Raw genomic sequence first — 18,136 nt, forward strand, 5'->3', positions numbered from 1 at the left:
CCGCTGAACTCTATTAAGTTCAGAGATCAGGATTTTACGACTTGTAAATCCCAAGTTCCGAGTTGCCTTGAACGTAGCATTACGCTTCACAGTTAGCTGCTTCCTGATTGGCTACATTCCGTCCCATATCACAAATCATGAGTCGGGAGTCGCCGGTTTTCCTCACACACACACAAAGAGTTTTGGTTGTAAATACTGAACCAGTTTAAGCAACTCAGCATTTTCTGACCTCCTACTTGAAAAAGTGACTTGCAACGCCACCTGAAGTCGGATCTCCTACTGGATAAAGTTGGTAAAAATAATTTAATATTCTAGCGGTCGGCCATGTTTGATATTTCCACTTCGATTGAATTTGGAGATCAGAATTTACAACTGGGAAGTTCTGAGTTCGGAGATGCCTTGAATGCATTTTTGCTGTTATTTTGTGAATTCTTGTTATCATTTTGTGTGTTATTTGTTTTTTTTACACTTAATTAAACCAGGGGTCTCATGGTTTTAAATTTAAACGTTGGCTAGTTGTGGCAATTTTTCAGGTTCTTTCCACACATCTGACGTTTGTAATCCATGTCTTCCTCTAAAGTCTCGTTAGTTGTCATGGACAGTAACACACATTGTTAACACTGGTGTCATGGTGTGTTTGGTGACCAGGAGAAGGAGGTGACCATCACGATGCCCAACGGGGAGACGTCTGTGGCCACGGTTCGGATCTGGAACGAGACGGTGTCTAATCTAACGCTGATGGCTCTGGGCTCCAGTGCTCCAGAGATTCTGCTCTCAGTCATTGAGGTGAACACACACACACACACACACACACACACACACACACACTCATCATTTAACAGCTGATGGTCTCATGTTACCTCCACTCATAATAATAATTATATGCTATATGGTCATGGTTTAGGATTTTGTGCGTTTTTGTTGTCATTGTGTGTTTTAAAGACTAATTTTGTCTCATTTGTGAGTTCATCTATCATCCTGTGTGTTGTTTGTGTATTTCTGTTGTCATTTTGTGTGTTACGTGTTGTTTTTTGTCATTATGGGTATATTTTTGCAACTTTGTGCATTTAATTTTGGGGCCTCACAAAATGAGTCAGAGGGTGGAATGTGGCCCCGGGCCAAGTTGCCCACTTTTCATCACAATTTTTTGCTTTAGATGAAGACTGATTGTGTGTGAGACCCAGCGATGCTCAACACAGCTCTGTGTGTGTGTGTGTGTGTGTGTGTGTGTAGTGTTTTCTCTGAGCACTGAGTCCCTACGTTCCCACCCTACAGGTCTGTGGTCATGAGTTTAAAGCGGGTCAGCTCGGTCCAGGAACCATCGTGGGCAGCGCCGCCTTCAACATGTTTGTTATCATCGCCATCTGCGTGTGGACGATCCCCGCTGGAGAAACCAGGAAGATCAAACACCTGAGGGTGTTCTTCATCACTGCCTTCTGGAGCATCTTCGCCTACATCTGGCTCTACCTCATCCTCTCCGTCATGTCTCCAGGAATCGTAGAGGTGAACACTCTCTCTTTAGCCTGGTGGGGGGCCCCCAGCCCATGGAGAGAATCCTAATACAATAAATCTGGGTTTCTCAACCTTGGGGTTGCGAGACACTGGGAGGGGGTCCCCAAATGCTTTAAAAAAACTAAGAATTTTTGAACAATTTCAGCCCATTTTTGCTTATTTCTACGGTTTTTCTGCAACTACACCATATTTTGCTCTTTTTAATGTATTTTTGCTACAAAACTCCCATTTCTGACACTTCTACATCACATTTCAATGTCTTTTCTGCCTTTTTTTCCACTTTCCAGACATGTTGATCATTTATAAACCCTTTCCACCACTTTCACACCTAAAGTCACATATGTTGACCCATTATTGTCACTTTTCAGCTCTTTTCACCAGATTTTGTGATTATGTTTGCCAATTTAACCACATTTTTGTGGTTTTTAAAATCCCATTTCACCACCTTTTCCACCATTTTTGGTCACTTTGAACCATTTTATTAGTGATTAAAACCAGGATTTCCATCTTTAAGATGACTATAATAATAATAATAATAATAATAATAATAATAATAAACGTTCCTGGATAACAGTGGATATTATTCAGATGAATAAATAAATGTGGTTATCACAGATTCATAGAACAATGGACCATTTTGCTGACTTTATTTAATGGGCCCTATTAATTAACAAAAGATGCAACATAAAAAACCAGACATTTGTAGGATCTAGCGATGGATATAAAATATAAACGTATTAAATTTGTGTATTTACAGCAGCAGTGAGGAATTACCATGAGTCTAATGAGTCTGTTGTAAGAGAAGATTTGATTCCCAGGAAGGATGATGGGAGTTGTGGGAGTTCAGAGTGGGGATGTCTCTGAGGAACAGTTCTTTAGTCTGCCCGAGGGTCAAAGGTCGAACATGAACCCGCGTCATGAGGAGTCCGTGGTCCTTGATGATGTCTGAAGCCCTGCTGAGGCAGTGGGAGGTGGACCATCTAGACCTGATCTAGTTTGTGTTTCCTGGTTTTGTACTTGTTGTCTTCTTCCTGTGTGTGTGAGAAACCATACTGTTGTTCCAGCTGTGGGAGGCCCTGGTCACCCTGCTCTACTTCCCCGTGTGCGTCCTCCTGGCCTGGATTGCCGACCGCCGCCTGCTGTTTTACAAGTACATGGGCAAGCGTTACCGCGCAGACAAGCGCCGGGGCATCGTCGTAGAAACGGAGGGCGACCTGACCCCGACCAAGGGCGGCATGGAGATGATGGTGGACGGAAAGTTCCCGCCTCGAAGTGGCGCCGTCGTTCCTGCTGAAAACGGAGGAGGAGCGCAGGACGCCAACAATTTAGGAGCAGCGGCAGGAACTGGAGGAAACCTGCCAAACTCTAACAGCGGCATGGCTAACGTAGAAAACAGACAGGAACTGGATGAGAGCCGCAAGGAGGTGAGAGACTGAGGATGCTAGGTTAATGCTAGGTTAGTGCTAATGCTAGGTGAACATTAATGCTAGGCTAATGCTTGGTTAGTGCTAATGCTAATGCTAGGTGAACATTAATGCTAGGCTAATGCTTGGTTAGTGCTAATGCTAGGTTAGTGTTAATGTCATGTTAGGTTAATGTTAATGCTTGGTTAGCGATAACGCTAGGCGAACGTTAATGTTTGGCTAATGATATTGCTAGGCTAATGCTAATGCTAGGTTAGTGTTAATGCTAGGTTAATATTTTTGATAGGCTAATGCTATGCTAATTTTAATGCTAGGTTTTTGTTAATGCTAGGCTTATGCTATTACTAATTTAATGCTATTGCTAGGTTAATGATGATGTATCTGTTAATGCTCGGCTAATGCTAGGTTAGTGCTAATGGGAGGCAAATGCTAGGTTAGTGTTAATGCTAGGCTTATGCTATTGCTAAGTCAATGCTATTACTAGGTTAGTGTTAATGATAACGCTAGACTAACATTAACGCTCGGCTAATGCTATTGCTAGATTAGTGTTCATGTTAGGCTAGTGCTAATTATAGCTAATGCTAGCTAATACTAATGCTAGCTAATGCTAATGCATAAACATGATGTCAAAACACACAAAAGGACAACAAAAATGCATTAAATGACTCCAAAATAAAACAACAAAATGACTGAAAATGACTCCAGAACACGACAGAATTTTTTTTTTTTAAATTACACAAAAACCTTTGTACTTCCTGTTTTGATTGGTCATCATTCTCGTCTGTGGCCCTTGGAGTGAAAAATCACATCAGTAGTAGTAAAATGTTCTTATCTGTGCTGCAGCTCTCAGTTTTCTGCTCTCGTCAGGTTGTTACTAACTTGGACTTTTCCTTAAAGTTTCCTCTGCTGAGTGATGTCACATGGCATTGAGCGTTGGCGGGCGGTGGGAGGCGGGGGGGGGTGTGTGGGTGGATAGCTGCAGCGGTGAAGCTGTCACAGTTTTCAGGAATATTTCAGAAAGATCTCAAAATAAAACAATCACTGGAAACCTTGAGTGACTCTAACTATGGTAGAAGCTTGAGGAACATTCTCCAGCTTGTCACAAGGAAAGTTTCAGAGTTGCACAATGAGAATAAAAGCGTTCATGTGGCTCATAAATTTCCCATTTCCTGCTGTTTTCTGCTGACAGCAGCACATTATATAAGCTGCTGTGCCTGGTTGTCAGAGTGTGTTTGAAGGCTAAATTGAGAGCTGCCCCCCCCCCACCCCCCCCACCCCTCTCCCTGATGTGCAGGTGATTCGTATCCTGAAGGAACTGAAGCAGAAGTATCCAGATAAGGAACTGGACCAACTGGTGGAACTGGCCAATTACTACGCTTTGCTGCACCAGCAGAAAAGCCGAGCCTTCTACCGCATCCAGGTAGGGCTGGACCACATGCCCCACCCTGACCCTACCTACACCTACCCAGCCTACCCTGACCCTACCTACACCTACACCCACCCTGACCCTACCTACACCTACACCTACCCTGACCCTACCTACACCTACCCAGCCTACCCTGACCCTACCTACACCTACACCTACCCTGACCCTACCTACACCTACACCTACCCTGACCCTACCTACACCTACCCAGCCTACCCTGACCCTACCCTACATTCCCTACCAACACCTACCTACCCTACCTACTCTACCTACATGTACCTACCCTAACCTTGCCCTGACCTTACCTCATCCTTGATGCTGCTGGGACTGAGATCTGTCACTTAGTGCTGATTACTTACTCCTAAAATCTGCTCCGTGTCTGCACAGCCCTGCTCTGAAGGCCCAGATGTGGCCCCCTGGCCTCGAGTTGGACACATAACCTGAACCAAACCTCTTTACTCCTTGCACTCAGGCCACTCGTATGATGATTGGAGCGGGGAACGTCCTCAAGAAGCACGCCGCTGATCACGCACGCCGCGCCGCCGTCACTGACGAGGAGGCCCCGGAGGACGAGGGCGACCTGGAGATCTGCAGCAGGATCTCGTTTGAGAGCGCCCACAGCCAGTGTATGGAGAACTGTGGAGTGCTGACCCTGGCCGTGGTCTGTCAGGGTGAGGACATACTGACACACTCAGGGAGAACATGCAATCTCATGTGATTGTATTAGATGTGAGGGTCACATGATCAACATTCATGTCAGCATTAGAATAATGACCAACCTGAGTATTATTTTAGTTTTGTGTATTCGTCTCACATTCTGTGCTTTTGTTGTCGTTTTGTCTTTTTTTTTTGTTGTGGTTGTTCATGTTTTTGGTTTTATTTAGTATATTATTATATTTAGTTACTTATGGTTTTGTTTTATTTTGTATGATTTTCACTCATTATGTGTATTTTGTATATTAATGATTTTGTCTGTGTGTTCTTAATATCATGTTTTTATTGTGTTTTGGTGTGTTTTCACTGTCATTTTGTGTATTTCTTTCTCGTTTGTACGTTTTTCTTGTAATTTTTTTATATTTTTGTTGTTGTTTGTGTGTTCTTGGTGTCAATTACTATTTTTGCCTCTTATTAATTTGTTTTTCTTGTCATTTTGCATGTTTCTGTTTTTTTTTTTTGTATATTTTCATTTTTGTGTGTATAATGTGTATTTTTGTAGTCGTTTTATGTGTTTTGTACATCATTTATTGTACTCTTCTCTCATTCTGTGTTCTTATTGTCGATTAGTATTCTTTTCTCTCATTTTTTTGTTCTTAGTGTTATATTGAGTATTTTTTTTGTGGTTTGCCTGTTCTTCGTAACATTAAGTTTTTTTTTTTCATTTCGTCTGTTTTCTGTTATCATTTCTGGGGAGGGATTTTGGGGGCCTTACAAAATTGGACTGAGGGTCATTTTTAATTTGTGTTAGAAATATGTTTGGAGTGATTTATATCAACTTTAAACCTCAAACAAGTGCCCCCTTTATATGTGGGTGGGGCCATTTTGGCCAATCAGAGTTCACGTGATGTTGTGGTAACGTTAGTATTACTCTTTGTATTTCTGCTCCCATGGATGATAACATCAGTGTTGCTTCTGTATTTAACATATTAACAGTATTTATGTTTCTCTGTCTATAGTTCTCCCTTGCGTGTCATTAATACTCATCTTGTCTAATCCCTGGTGTGTTCAGGAGGACTGGGAGAGAACACGTTCTACGTGGACTACAGAACAGAAGATGGTTCTGCCAACGCTGGATCAGATTACGACTACAGTGAAGGAACGCTGGTCTTTAAACCCGGAGAGACTCGTAAAGAGATCAAGGTGAGCTTTGTTTCTACCGCTTTGTAAAATCCCACTTTTGAAAAATTAATTGATAATCCTCAAAGGAAAGATGAAACTTTAATAATCCCGCTGCAGTAAATGGGATAAGAATGGTGTGCATTATGAAACAGGAGACGTGTTGGATTAGCACAGACGTGATTATGAATGAAAACACACCGTGTTTTTCATCATGTAGTGAATAATCCTGTTGAATTACTGTTTAATCTGGATGGATTATCCACAGAGATCAAAGCAGAGAGATGATGATGATGATGATGATGATGATGATGATGATGATGGTTGTCCTAATGAGAGTCCCAGTGGGAAATGGTTTGAATAACAGCGTTTAAAAAAGTCAAAAGTTTAAACATTTCTGATATGGGGAGAGATTTGTTCACAAATATATCCACAGTTTGCACATGTATTTGTATTTGCACAGTTTTGTTCAGATTCACACACACAAAAGTCCATTTCATCTCTATTTGTTGTAATTTTGTGTATTTGTTTGTTTTTGTTTGCGTGTTCTTAGTGTCAATTAGTATTTTGTCTTTCATTTTGTATTTTTCTGGTATTATTTTGTATATTTTTCCTCTCATTTTGTGTAATTTATGTATTTGTGTTATTGTTTGTCTGTTGTTAATATCAGTAAGTTTATTTTTCTCTTATTTTGTGTGTATTTGTTGTAATTTTGTGTATTTTTGATGATGTTTGTGTGTCCTTTGTGTTAATTAGTATGTTGTTTCTCATTTTGTTTGTTTATCATGTCATTTAGTGTGTTTCTGGTTTTATTTTGTATATTTTTTCTCATGTTGTGTGTTTAGTTGTTTGGATTTAGTATTTTTATGCTCCAGGTAGAAAACGTGTGGTTTCCTCCTCTTCTCTGCAGGTCGGCATCATCGACGACGACATCTTCGAGGAGGACGAGCACTTCTTTGTGCGCCTTCTCAACCTGCGGGTCGGGGATGCCGAGGGCATGTTCGAGAGCGATGAGGTGGGCCAGGCCCCCAAGGCTCGCCTGGTGGAGCCCCTGGTCGCCACTGTGACCATCCTGGACGACGACCACGCCGGCATCTTTACGTTCGGCGACAGCACGGTACGCGTGAGCGAGAGCGTGGGCACCATGGAGGTGACGGTGGTGCGTAACTCTGGGGCCCGCGGCACCGTCATCCTGCCCTACCACACAGAGTCGGGCAGCGCCAAGGCCGGGGAGGACTACGAGGACGCACGGGGGGAGTTAGAGTTCACCAACGACCAGACCACGTGAGCCAATGTTTAATATTTCGTCTCTGATTTTGTTCGTTTTTGTGTGTTTCTGGTTTTATCTTATATATTTTTCTCTCGTTTTGTGTGCTTTTGCTGTCATTTTGTGCATTTTTGTGTTAGAGTTCACCAACGACAAGTTCTTTATCGTCAAAAGTAGAATTAAATTCAAGCAGGTCTTTCGTTTATTTTAGGGATGAGTCTTTATCGCCTAAATTGTGATTAATTAATTACATAAAAGTAGCGCATTAAATGTATTAATTGTTATTTATTTATTAAATAATTATGTGCAGCTCTTTAAAGTGAACGTAAAAAATGACTTGACAAAATCTCAAAAATACTTTAAAAAAACCCCAACAAAACACAATAAGAACTGACAAAATGAAGAAAACTACTAAATAATGCAAAAATATTAGGGCTGGGACTTTAACGCAATAATTGTGATTCATTAATTACAGAAAAAAAAATTGGTAGGAAAAAAAAAAAAAACGTTAATTGATTTTGTTTTTTGAACTCCAAACAATGCGGAACCTTTCTCATTACACACGTTCCCAGTATACCCATAATACTGACGCACAAAGCACAACACAACAAACAGGAGAACCAGAGGAGACGTCGTTGCTGTGCTTAGTGGGCGTTAATTTTAGTTTAAATAAAAACATTCCTTTATAAAGTCAAATTAATATACAATATTTTTTTGTTAATGTTGGTGACACAATGGATCAACTTTTGTGTGTGTGTGTGTGTGTGTGTGTGTGTGTGTGTGTGTGTGTGTGTGTGTGTGTGTGTGTGTGTGTGTGTGTGTGTGTGTGTGTGTGTGTGTGTGTGTGTGTGTGTGTGTGTGTGTGTGTGTGTGTGTGTGTGTGTGTACAGTCAGACTATGCAGGTGAGGATCATTGATGACGAAGAGTACGAAAAACATGAAAACTTCTACATCGTGTTAGAAGAACCGCGTTGGCTGAAAAGAGGAATCTCAGGTTTGTCGTCACCATGACGATGTTTTTATTTTCCTCCACTAGATTGGAATTGGAATTCAAATTTAAACTTTAAGGTAAAATTATGAATTTAGGATGTTTACAAAGCCATGGTACGGAATTAGGGCCAATTTTGATGGAGAAAATAATGTCGAGACTAAAGTCGGAATTTTGTGATTAAAGTTGAAATTTCAAAAAAAAAGTTGAGATATAATGTTGAGATTAAAGTTGAAATGTCAAGATTTAAGTTGAGTTTTCGAACTCAAATGAACTCAAAATACGTCACGATATCACAATATTGTATTTTTAGTTTATTTTCAAAATTTCAACTTTATTCTTGTTTTGCCCAATAGATATTTTCTTTCCCTAATTCTCTTCCGTACCATGGGGACTGAATGTTGGATTTTGACTTTTTTGATGAATGTTTTAATCGATGTGGACAAATTACAAAAAATAAACTAATAAAAAACGTGAAGTATCTGTAAGAAGAAAAAAAAATCATTAATAATGAAAAACTTATGTTTAAGAATGCAGGATAATTTACCAAAACTACATTTGAAAGTCCAGGAGTTTTGCAAAAATGTACCATTTTAGTAAAGTTGCAGAAGAAGTTTTTAATGGTTTTAATGTGCACAGAGCCTCAAAACTTAGAGAAATGTTGGAAAATGTTTGTTATATTTTACAAAAGTAAAGTAAATCTATTGTTCTTTTCACTCAATCTTCTTCTTCTTCTCCTCCACAGCTCTGCTGCTCAGCCAAGGTATTCATTCACTCCATGTTCTCTCCTCATCACTAAATCTTATAAAGCAGAACACAGTGGACAGTAAAGTGCTGACTGTGCGTCTATAATTGATGGAGTCTCCTCCTGTTTCCCTCAGAGGGGGCGGAGGGTCAGATGAGTGCTGAGGAGGAGGAGGCCCGGAGGATAGCTGAGATGGGGAAGCCCATCCTGGGGGAGCACAGCCGCCTGGAGGTGGTCATCGAGGAGTCCTACGAGTTCAAGGTTCCTTTTATTCCTTTTCTGTTTCTTCTTAATCCGTGTATCATTCGTTTTTCATTAGGAACAAAAACATAAAAAAACGAAAAAAAACCCACTAATTATTTGATATTTGTTTCCAAAACCAAAATGAAAAAACAGAAAACGCCTTGTTTTTCAAATTCAAGCTCTTTTGCTCTTTTGTACAGAAAACGAAAAACGAACACCTTTATTAGTTTTCTCCATCGCCGATTGGCCAAAGTACGTGACCCGGAAGTGAAGCGTTACACATTCAGAGATATCTTTAGCTCTGCAACACTTAGGAGTCTCTAAATCCTCCGTAATGTCCGTGAGGACGTTCTGTGTTCAACACCAGATAAAGCTAAAAAGATACGTTTCTGATCCACAGCTGGAAGATCTTATCATGCCGCACTGCCGTTAGCATAGCCGTTAGCGTCGGATGAGAGTACACTTCCGGGTCACGTGCTTTGGCAAATCGGTGATGGAGAAAAAACTTTATTAGTTTAATAAAGTTTTTTTGTTTTCTGTACCGAAAACAAGCTGTTTTCTGTTTTTTCATTTTGGTTTTGGAAACAAATATCAAATAATTAGTGTTTTTTTTTGTTTTTCATGTTTTTGTTACATAATAAAAAACGAATGAACAAATGATACGGTACACAAATTCTCCTGTTCCACACATGTTCCACACATGTTCCACACATGTTCCACACCCTTTGAAATTCAAAGTGTCATTTTTAGACTCATTTATACTGGTATTGATGGCTTTTATTTTATTCCTTGGCAGTGGTTCACATCCCTTTTTGGATCGTGACCCCATGTCAATATCACAAATTTCTGGCGACCCCCAAAATAAATTTCCTTTATCAAAAAATATTTTTTTCATGAAATACAATTTTCTCTTTTTGGCTTTTTGTGTATTTTTTAAGTCAATTCATCCATTTCTCAGTTATTTTTGTGTATTTCTGTTCACATTTTATTTATTTGTGTGTTTTTTCCCCCTTAATCTTGTATGTTTCTTTAAATGTTTTTGTGTATTTTGGTTGTCAGTTGTGTGAGAGAACATTTACACACTGACAGCATTTTTGTGAATTTCACGTTTTTCAGACCTTGGTCTTTAAAACGTTAGAAACAAGCCCCGCCTCTCTTTAACGTCTGCTTCTGATTGGCAGAGCACCGTGGATAAGCTGATTAAGAAGACCAACCTGGCGCTGGTGATTGGCACGTACTCATGGCGGGAACAGTTTGTGGAGGCGGTCACTGTCAGTGCAGGTGAGTCTACTGTAAACACGGCCAGTTGTCTGTGAGGGCCTTTCAAAATAAATGTCTACATATTTTATCACAATTTTGAAACAAGTGAAACCTCAGAATGTGAACTGGTTAAAGTTACAGTAATAAGGTGAATTCCTCTGCTTTTAATTATGTTTTTTTTGTCCATATAAATAAATATGTCACTAAAATCATGCAAATATTACTACTAAACACAAGGGCAAATTTCTCATTAGGGACATGAATGCAGAAAATATGACTTTATTCTCATAAAATTACAACTTTATTCTTAAAAATTCATTCTCATAGTGCCCAGATTTTTTTAAAATTCATTTTAATCTGGCCTTAATACGCCATCGTAATATTTAACTTTTCTCTTTGGAAAAAAACTTGGAGGATTTTTCAGTTCTGGCTGACTAGAGATCAAAGCTCAACTTTATTTATTTATTTATTTATTTATTTATTTATTTATTTATTTATTTATTTATTTATTTAGCACCTTTCATACTGAGGATTTTTAGCATAAAGGACTTTACAAGAACAGATATAAGATCAATAAAAATACAGAATGCGGAAATGCAATCAATTCAGTAGAGAGCCAAAAAAGTGTAAAACCATGTATTAAAAAACATATAATAATACTGACTTAAAAGCATAATTAAAAATAAGGATTATTGCATGTTTAAAGTCAAAATAACTTTAGTTTTCTTTTAAAAACATCAGTTGAACAGGATAATCTGATGTGGATTGAGAAAGTTGACCTCTATGATCAAACGTGTTGATCAGTGTTTGATTCGCGTGGCTCTGTGGCTCCATCTAGAGGAAGATGGAGGTGTTCACATTGAAGATGTTCCTCACCATCTTCATCCTTCTCTCCTCCAGGAGACGGAGACGATGATGAGGAGGGGCGAGAGGAGCAGCTTCCGTCCTGTTACGACTACGTCATGCACTTCCTGACCGTATTCTGGAAGGTTCTGTTTGCCTGTGTCCCGCCCACAGAGTACTGGAATGGCTGGGCCTGCTTCATTGTGTCCATCAGCTCCATCGGGTTCCTCACCGCCATCATCGGGGACTTGGCGTCGCACTTTGGCTGCACCGTGGGACTGAGGGACACGGTGACCGCTGTGGTGTTCGTGGCCCTGGGAACGTCCATACCAGGTGAGCGTCACGGTCCCCGTCTACGTTTTTATGTCTTTCATCAGTTGTTTGATGTCAGGAAGGTCACTGTTGTTGTTTTCTGTATTTTCCTGTCATTTTGTGAAATTTTGTTCACAGTTTGTGTGTTTTTGGAACTATTCTTTAATGTGTTGTTGTTGTTTTTGTGTTTTCATAGTCATTTTGTTTAAGTGGTTGTTGTCATTTTGTGTATTTTTGGAATTTTTTTGTGTTTTTGTATTTTTGTGCATTTTGCTGTTGGTTTGTGTGTTTGAGTTATTTTGTGTATTATGTTGTTCTTTATATTTCTTCCAACTTTTTGAAATACAAGTTTTGGGATTTGTTTTGGGGATGCACAAAATTAGACCGAGGGCCACATGTGGCCCCCAGGCCACCAGTTGCCTATGTCTGAATTACACTATTACAATTGTATATTATTTCCATTGGTTTATTTATCAGGGACAGTGTTTAATAATATTAATACCAAAAATGTACCAGATTAATCCAGAAGGCTATTTTTCATGTGTAGTCTCTGGACAAATTGACCCCAACCCTGTCTCGTCTCCTCCATCTTTCCCAGACACCTTTGCGAGTAAAGTTGCTGCCATGCAGGACCAGCATGCCGACGCCTCTGTTGGTAACGTCACTGGCAGCAACGCCGTCAACGTGTTCCTGGGAATCGGCGTGGCCTGGTCCGTGGCCGCCATCTACTGGAAGATCAAAGGCGACGTGTTTCGGGTGGACCCGGGATCGCTGGCCTTCTCCGTCACGCTCTTCACCATCTTCGCGTTCATCTGCATGGCCGTGCTGCTGTTCCGGCGCCGGCCCTCCATCGGTGGCGAGCTGGGCGGCCCTCGGATGTCCCGCCTCCTGACCAGCCTGCTCTTCCTGGGCTTGTGGTTCCTCTACATCCTGTTCTCCAGCCTGGAGGCCTACTGCCACATCCCCGGGTTCTAGAGGAAGAACATGGCTCCACCCATTTCTACTTCAGCCGCTCATACGGTCCGATGTTCCCCAAGGTTTCCTACGGCTGTCCTGGACCGTGACGCACACACACACACACACACTATACGTTTGCATGAGAAAACAGGACATTAGAAAAAGACGAGTCGTGCAGCGATCAATGGTGACAGGAAGTGTTCTGAGAAGAGTCGAAGCAAAGTGACGTCTTTAAGAAGAAGAAAGTCTAGATTTGGGTTCGAGCGGAACCAAAACTCATCCATCCGAGTTCCATCCGAGGATCTGTTTACTCCATGTTTTGTCACTGAGGTGAAAGAAGTAGTCGAATGTTTACAACTACACAAAATAACGTCACACGTGTTTACGCTTGTTTGAAATGCACAACAGAGGACGCTCCGTAGAACCAGTGTACAGATACACAAAGGGTTAACGTGGGTAACTAGAACCCGTTAATGATGAGTTCATGGTACCGACGGCTGTTTTCTATCAATTGTTTGCATGTAGAGCCACAAACACCTCAGTGCTCACGTTTCTGCTGAACAGACCTTTTCTTACAGTAATGTTTAACAAACAAACAACCTCAAAGGACTGTTACCACGGTTACGGGAAAGATCACCAGATCCTTTTGAATCAATTTGGCTTCATTTAATCCTTAAACGTGGCTAATGCTTCCTTACCCGCCATGTTACTGTCAAGGAACTCATGTTAGGTTGTCTAAGTCGGGTTTAACTAATGCTTAATGTCAGTCACCATTCACAGCTACAGCTTTTTTTTACTTTAAGATGTTATTGCATCTTGATCGTACATTTATCGTCACCTCCTGGATTATTCACTCGTTCCTTAGTTATGAATTAGGATTGTTTACCCAATAGACATAGCTGCCAAGCTGTCCATGTACATAAACCACTACCATTCTCTCACATTTATCAATATATCAGACAAGCAGCGTGGAAGTAAATGAAAGTACAGCAGATTTATCTCATATTATAATGAAGAAAAATGGCATTAATTTCCATTAATATAGTAACATTGTGACGACATTGATTAAAGTTACAGTTATACGGTGAACTCCTCTGCTTTTTATGCTTTTTTTTCTTCCATATGAATAAAGAACCATAATCATGTAAATAATACTATTAATTAACATAAGGGGCGAAATTTTCATTAGGGGCACATTTGCAAAAAATGTTAAGGTTTCATTTATTCAGACGACTGTTTTTCAGGAAATTTACTTTGATCTCCTGACATGTTTTGACTGTCAACTGCCAGTCTTCTTCAGAGGCATCTGCCGATTGCTTTGATGCTTCCTTGACTTCCGCGTAATAATTCCAGCAAGTTATTTTTGTCTTCTTCAACAGCTTCTTAAACTTCAGCAAGTTCTTCTTTTTGTCAAGTTGTTTTTAGACAAATATAAATTTTAGACTCAAATAATTTGCTGGAATTGAAAGCTTGACATTAATTTCAAAAAGAAAACAAAATGAAGTTGCTGGAACTACTGGGAACACGTGACGGTACTTATGGTGGTTAGTCGGCTTTCGTTGGTCGTCACTGCCTGATATCAGTGCCAATAAATAAGTCGACATTACACACAAATCTCGCCATGAAACAACAAGAAGTGCTAACGATTGATTCCCTGACCCAAACTAGCTGTACTTTGTAAACTTTATAAATCCAGTTTTTGTATTTTTTCCTTGCAGACGAAGCCAACGTAGACTTTTCTAAACCAAGCGTAGATTCATAGAGTAGCTTGTCTTTGTTGCTGAGCTCAGTGAGATGGACTTTGGTGTGTTTTCCACCTTCATCTGCTGTCACCTTTGTGTTCATGCTATGATTGATATATTTAGGTATTGATGACCGCTGTGAGGATGAGCTGCACTGCTGGACCTCGATGACAGCAGTGTGGTTTCTATGTGCAATATACGAGAAGAAGAGGCTCGTCGTTCTCGTCGTAGCTTTTTGGCGAGAGCTCAGTCTTTCTGTTTTTTATTTTCTTCTGCTGCAGTGTTTGTTGTAAATCTATCACCAATGTACACGTGTTCATCCTGTGCTCGTGAAGGACAACTGTTGAGTCTAACGTAGCATGTTTACATGAAGAAACTGTGTGGAGCGATGCCAGTATAGCCGTCCAGACAGACGTCGGACCTCCTCCCTGCTGATGTGACCCAAACTGTCCACGATTTCTGGACGATGTCCCCCACGTGTCTCCTGAGGATTGTGTTGCTCACTGTAGGGCTAAGGCCTTTGCTGTTTTATAACTTAGATGTAATGCCTCCTTTCTCCCTGGTGTGTGTCTGTGTTTGCATCCTCTTCCTCCCTCGTGTGTCCCCCCCCCCAAACACAAACATGCATGATGAATCCCTGTATGTTGGCAGCATGGTCTACTAAAACGGACGCCTATAGTCCATCCACCGCAGTTTGACTTCCAAACAGAATGTCTATGTTTAACAGATGTGGGGCAGTGTAACATGATACAGACACACAAAAAATAAATATTTTACACACAACAAGACGGAGGCAGGCATGTCAAACTTAAGTTGAGTTTGGCCCACAAAAGGATTTAAAGTGTTCAAAGTACAAACGACAGAGAAACGTGAATTCCTGATATCTCAGTCATCCCTCAAAATTCACACATTCACTGAAACCTTCCAACATTTGAAATCTTTCTGTGCTTATTTTCACATTATTGCAGTCATTTCTTAATTATTTTTTTGTTGCAAATTACGTGCAAAAACTTTTCCTGAGACCTCGTCATTTCTTCTTTTTCTTGAAGTGTAACTACATCCTGAGGTTTTGCTGACCTGCCACTAGGGGGAAATTCAAAAAATGCCTTAATTATGGGCGTTACTTCTGTAGCAGTTAAGACACGCCCATTTTATACAATAAAAATCTCCTAAGAACAATTTATGCTATGCTAACTAGCTACTACATACTCACTATCGCTCTCTATTTACTATTCTTTCAATCCAACTTACTCAGAGTCTGAGTTTTAAATGTCTCACTAACGTACCATCCACTACAAACTCAATGAGTATATACTGTCTACTATAGACTATAGTATATACTGTCTACTATATACTATAGTATATACTGTCTACTATATACTATAGTATATACTGTCTACTATAGACTATAGTATATACTGTCTACTATAGACTATAGTATATACTGTCTACTATATACTATAGTATATACTGTCTACTATAGACTATAGTATATACTGTCTACTATATACTATAGTATATACTGTCTACTATAGACTATAGTATATACTGTCTACTATAGACTATAGTATATACTGTCTGCTATAGACTATAGTATATACTGTCTACTATATACTATAGTATATACTGTCTAGTATATACTATAGTATATACTGTCTAGTATAGACTATAGTATATACTGTCTAGTATAGACTATAGTATATACTGTCTACTATATACTATAGTATATACTGTCTAGTATATACTATAGTATATACTGTGTAGTATAGACTATAGTATATACTGTCTAGTATAGACTATAGTATATACTGTCTACTATATACTATAGTATATACTGTCTACTATAGACTATAGTATATACTGTCTACTATAGACTATAGTATATACTGTCTAGTATATACTATAGTATATACTGTGTAGTATAGACTATAGTATATACTGTCTAGTATAGACTATAGTATATACTGTCTACTATATACTATAGTATATACTGTCTACTATAGACTATAGTATATACTGTCTAGTATATACTATAGTATATACTGTCTAGTATATACTATAGTATATACTGTCTAGTATAGACTATAGTATATACTGTCTAGTATAGACTATAGTATATACTGTCTACTATATACTATAGTATATACTGTCTACTATAGACTATAGTATATACTGTCTAGTATATACTATAGTATATACTGTGTAGTATAGACTATAGTATATACTGTCTAGTATATACTATAGTATATACTGTGTAGTATAGACTATAGTATATACTGTCTACTATATACTATAGTATATACTGTCTACTATAGACTATAGTATATACTGTCTAGTATATACTATAGTATATACTGTGTAGTATAGACTATAGTATATACTGTCTTGTATAAACCTTGTTCACACTGAGACTAAATATTTCTGTTGATTTTCCACCTTTACTTTGAAAGTTCTGAAAACATTTGAAGTGAGAAAATGACCAAGTAGAATATCAACATGTGCTCATTTGATCCATAAAACTCACGTAGACATATTTCATTCACACATTTCAGAGATTGACACTTACTCTTTACACACTGATATCTGTGACTTATTGATCTACTCTTCTATTGTAATGGATTTGCTCTTTTTGCCTGGGTTATATGTGATGTGGCGTCTGACAACCATAATAATGTAAAGCCATTAGATCACATTTATCAAACTCACGTGAGCTGGAACCAGAAGAATCCTTAAATTAAAACCATTGGATCAGATAATGCTCTGTCATTGAATATGAACCAAACTGGATGAGTTGGACATGCCTGTGTCAGACGTCTGTGTTCTCTCCTCTAACCTCTCCAGGTCTTGCTCTTCAATGTTTCTCTCTGTGTGAAGTCGTTCCCTTTAATGATGACATTTTTCTCTGCCTGAATCTTTGTAGAGAAACCATAACTGAGTGTCTACAGTTCCATGTGATAGACAAACATTTATTCAATAATGTAATAATAAATTAACTGAAGATATTTATAGTTTTTTTTTTTTTTAATGAAATGCTGAAGAAGAAAAAAGAGTGAAAAGATGAGTTGTTTCTGATAACATGGCATGAGATGTACTACTGTGTTGCTGAAAGAAAATGAAGGTCTTTAATCACGTCAAGTCGACCTTATTTAAATATAGTTTATTTATTTTCAAGGTTCAACGTGTCTGCCTCTTTCATTTTGCACATGTAACACGACAACAAAGCCAAACTCATAAATAAATAAATATTTAACTTATTTTTATGACAGATTAAAAACATAATCATCTTAAAACATATCTTAAATTAAAACCTTTTGAATTTTAAGTTTATAAAAAAGACACTTGAATATCGCAGTGGACCATTTTCTAGTGCTTAATAATTTGACAAGACCAGTTTTAATGATTCTTTAATTATGGAAAACAGGAACAATAAACATTGTAAAATACACTTAACATATACTCTAAAATAAAATGTACATTTTTACCACATTTTACCCAAAAAAGAGGGAGAACTAATATTTCAAAACATGGGAATACTTCTTTTTTATTTACACATTAGTGGGAAAAGCAAATATATTTGCATCAAC

The 18,136-nt window shown here is 38.8% G+C and overlaps 1 protein-coding gene across 2 annotated transcripts in view; it reads left to right on the top strand.

The window, feature by feature from the left end:
• The window catches only part of slc8a2b (solute carrier family 8 member 2b), a 119,718-nt gene extending 103,876 nt beyond the window's left edge, over positions 1–15,842 (top strand). For both annotated transcript variants that reach the window (XM_028464398.1, XM_028464399.1), the window contains 13 exons: positions 649–786; positions 1,276–1,503; positions 2,577–2,936; positions 4,231–4,356; positions 4,835–5,033; positions 6,089–6,219; positions 7,106–7,479; positions 8,353–8,456; positions 9,196–9,213; positions 9,332–9,456; positions 10,620–10,719; positions 11,599–11,874; positions 12,452–15,842. In XM_028464398.1, the coding sequence (XP_028320199.1) occupies positions 649–786; positions 1,276–1,503; positions 2,577–2,936; positions 4,231–4,356; positions 4,835–5,033; positions 6,089–6,219; positions 7,106–7,479; positions 8,353–8,456; positions 9,196–9,213; positions 9,332–9,456; positions 10,620–10,719; positions 11,599–11,874; positions 12,452–12,828 (2,556 nt within the window). In that variant the 3' untranslated portion in view covers positions 12,829–15,842. The remainder of the gene's footprint in view (positions 1–648; positions 787–1,275; positions 1,504–2,576; positions 2,937–4,230; positions 4,357–4,834; positions 5,034–6,088; positions 6,220–7,105; positions 7,480–8,352; positions 8,457–9,195; positions 9,214–9,331; positions 9,457–10,619; positions 10,720–11,598; positions 11,875–12,451) is intronic.
• The last annotated feature ends 2,294 nt before the right edge of the window (positions 15,843–18,136 follow it).

The sequence above is a fragment of the Gouania willdenowi genome, chromosome 13 (assembly GCF_900634775.1).
Source record: "Gouania willdenowi chromosome 13, fGouWil2.1, whole genome shotgun sequence".
Lineage (NCBI taxonomy): Eukaryota > Metazoa > Chordata > Actinopteri > Blenniiformes > Gobiesocidae > Gouania > Gouania willdenowi.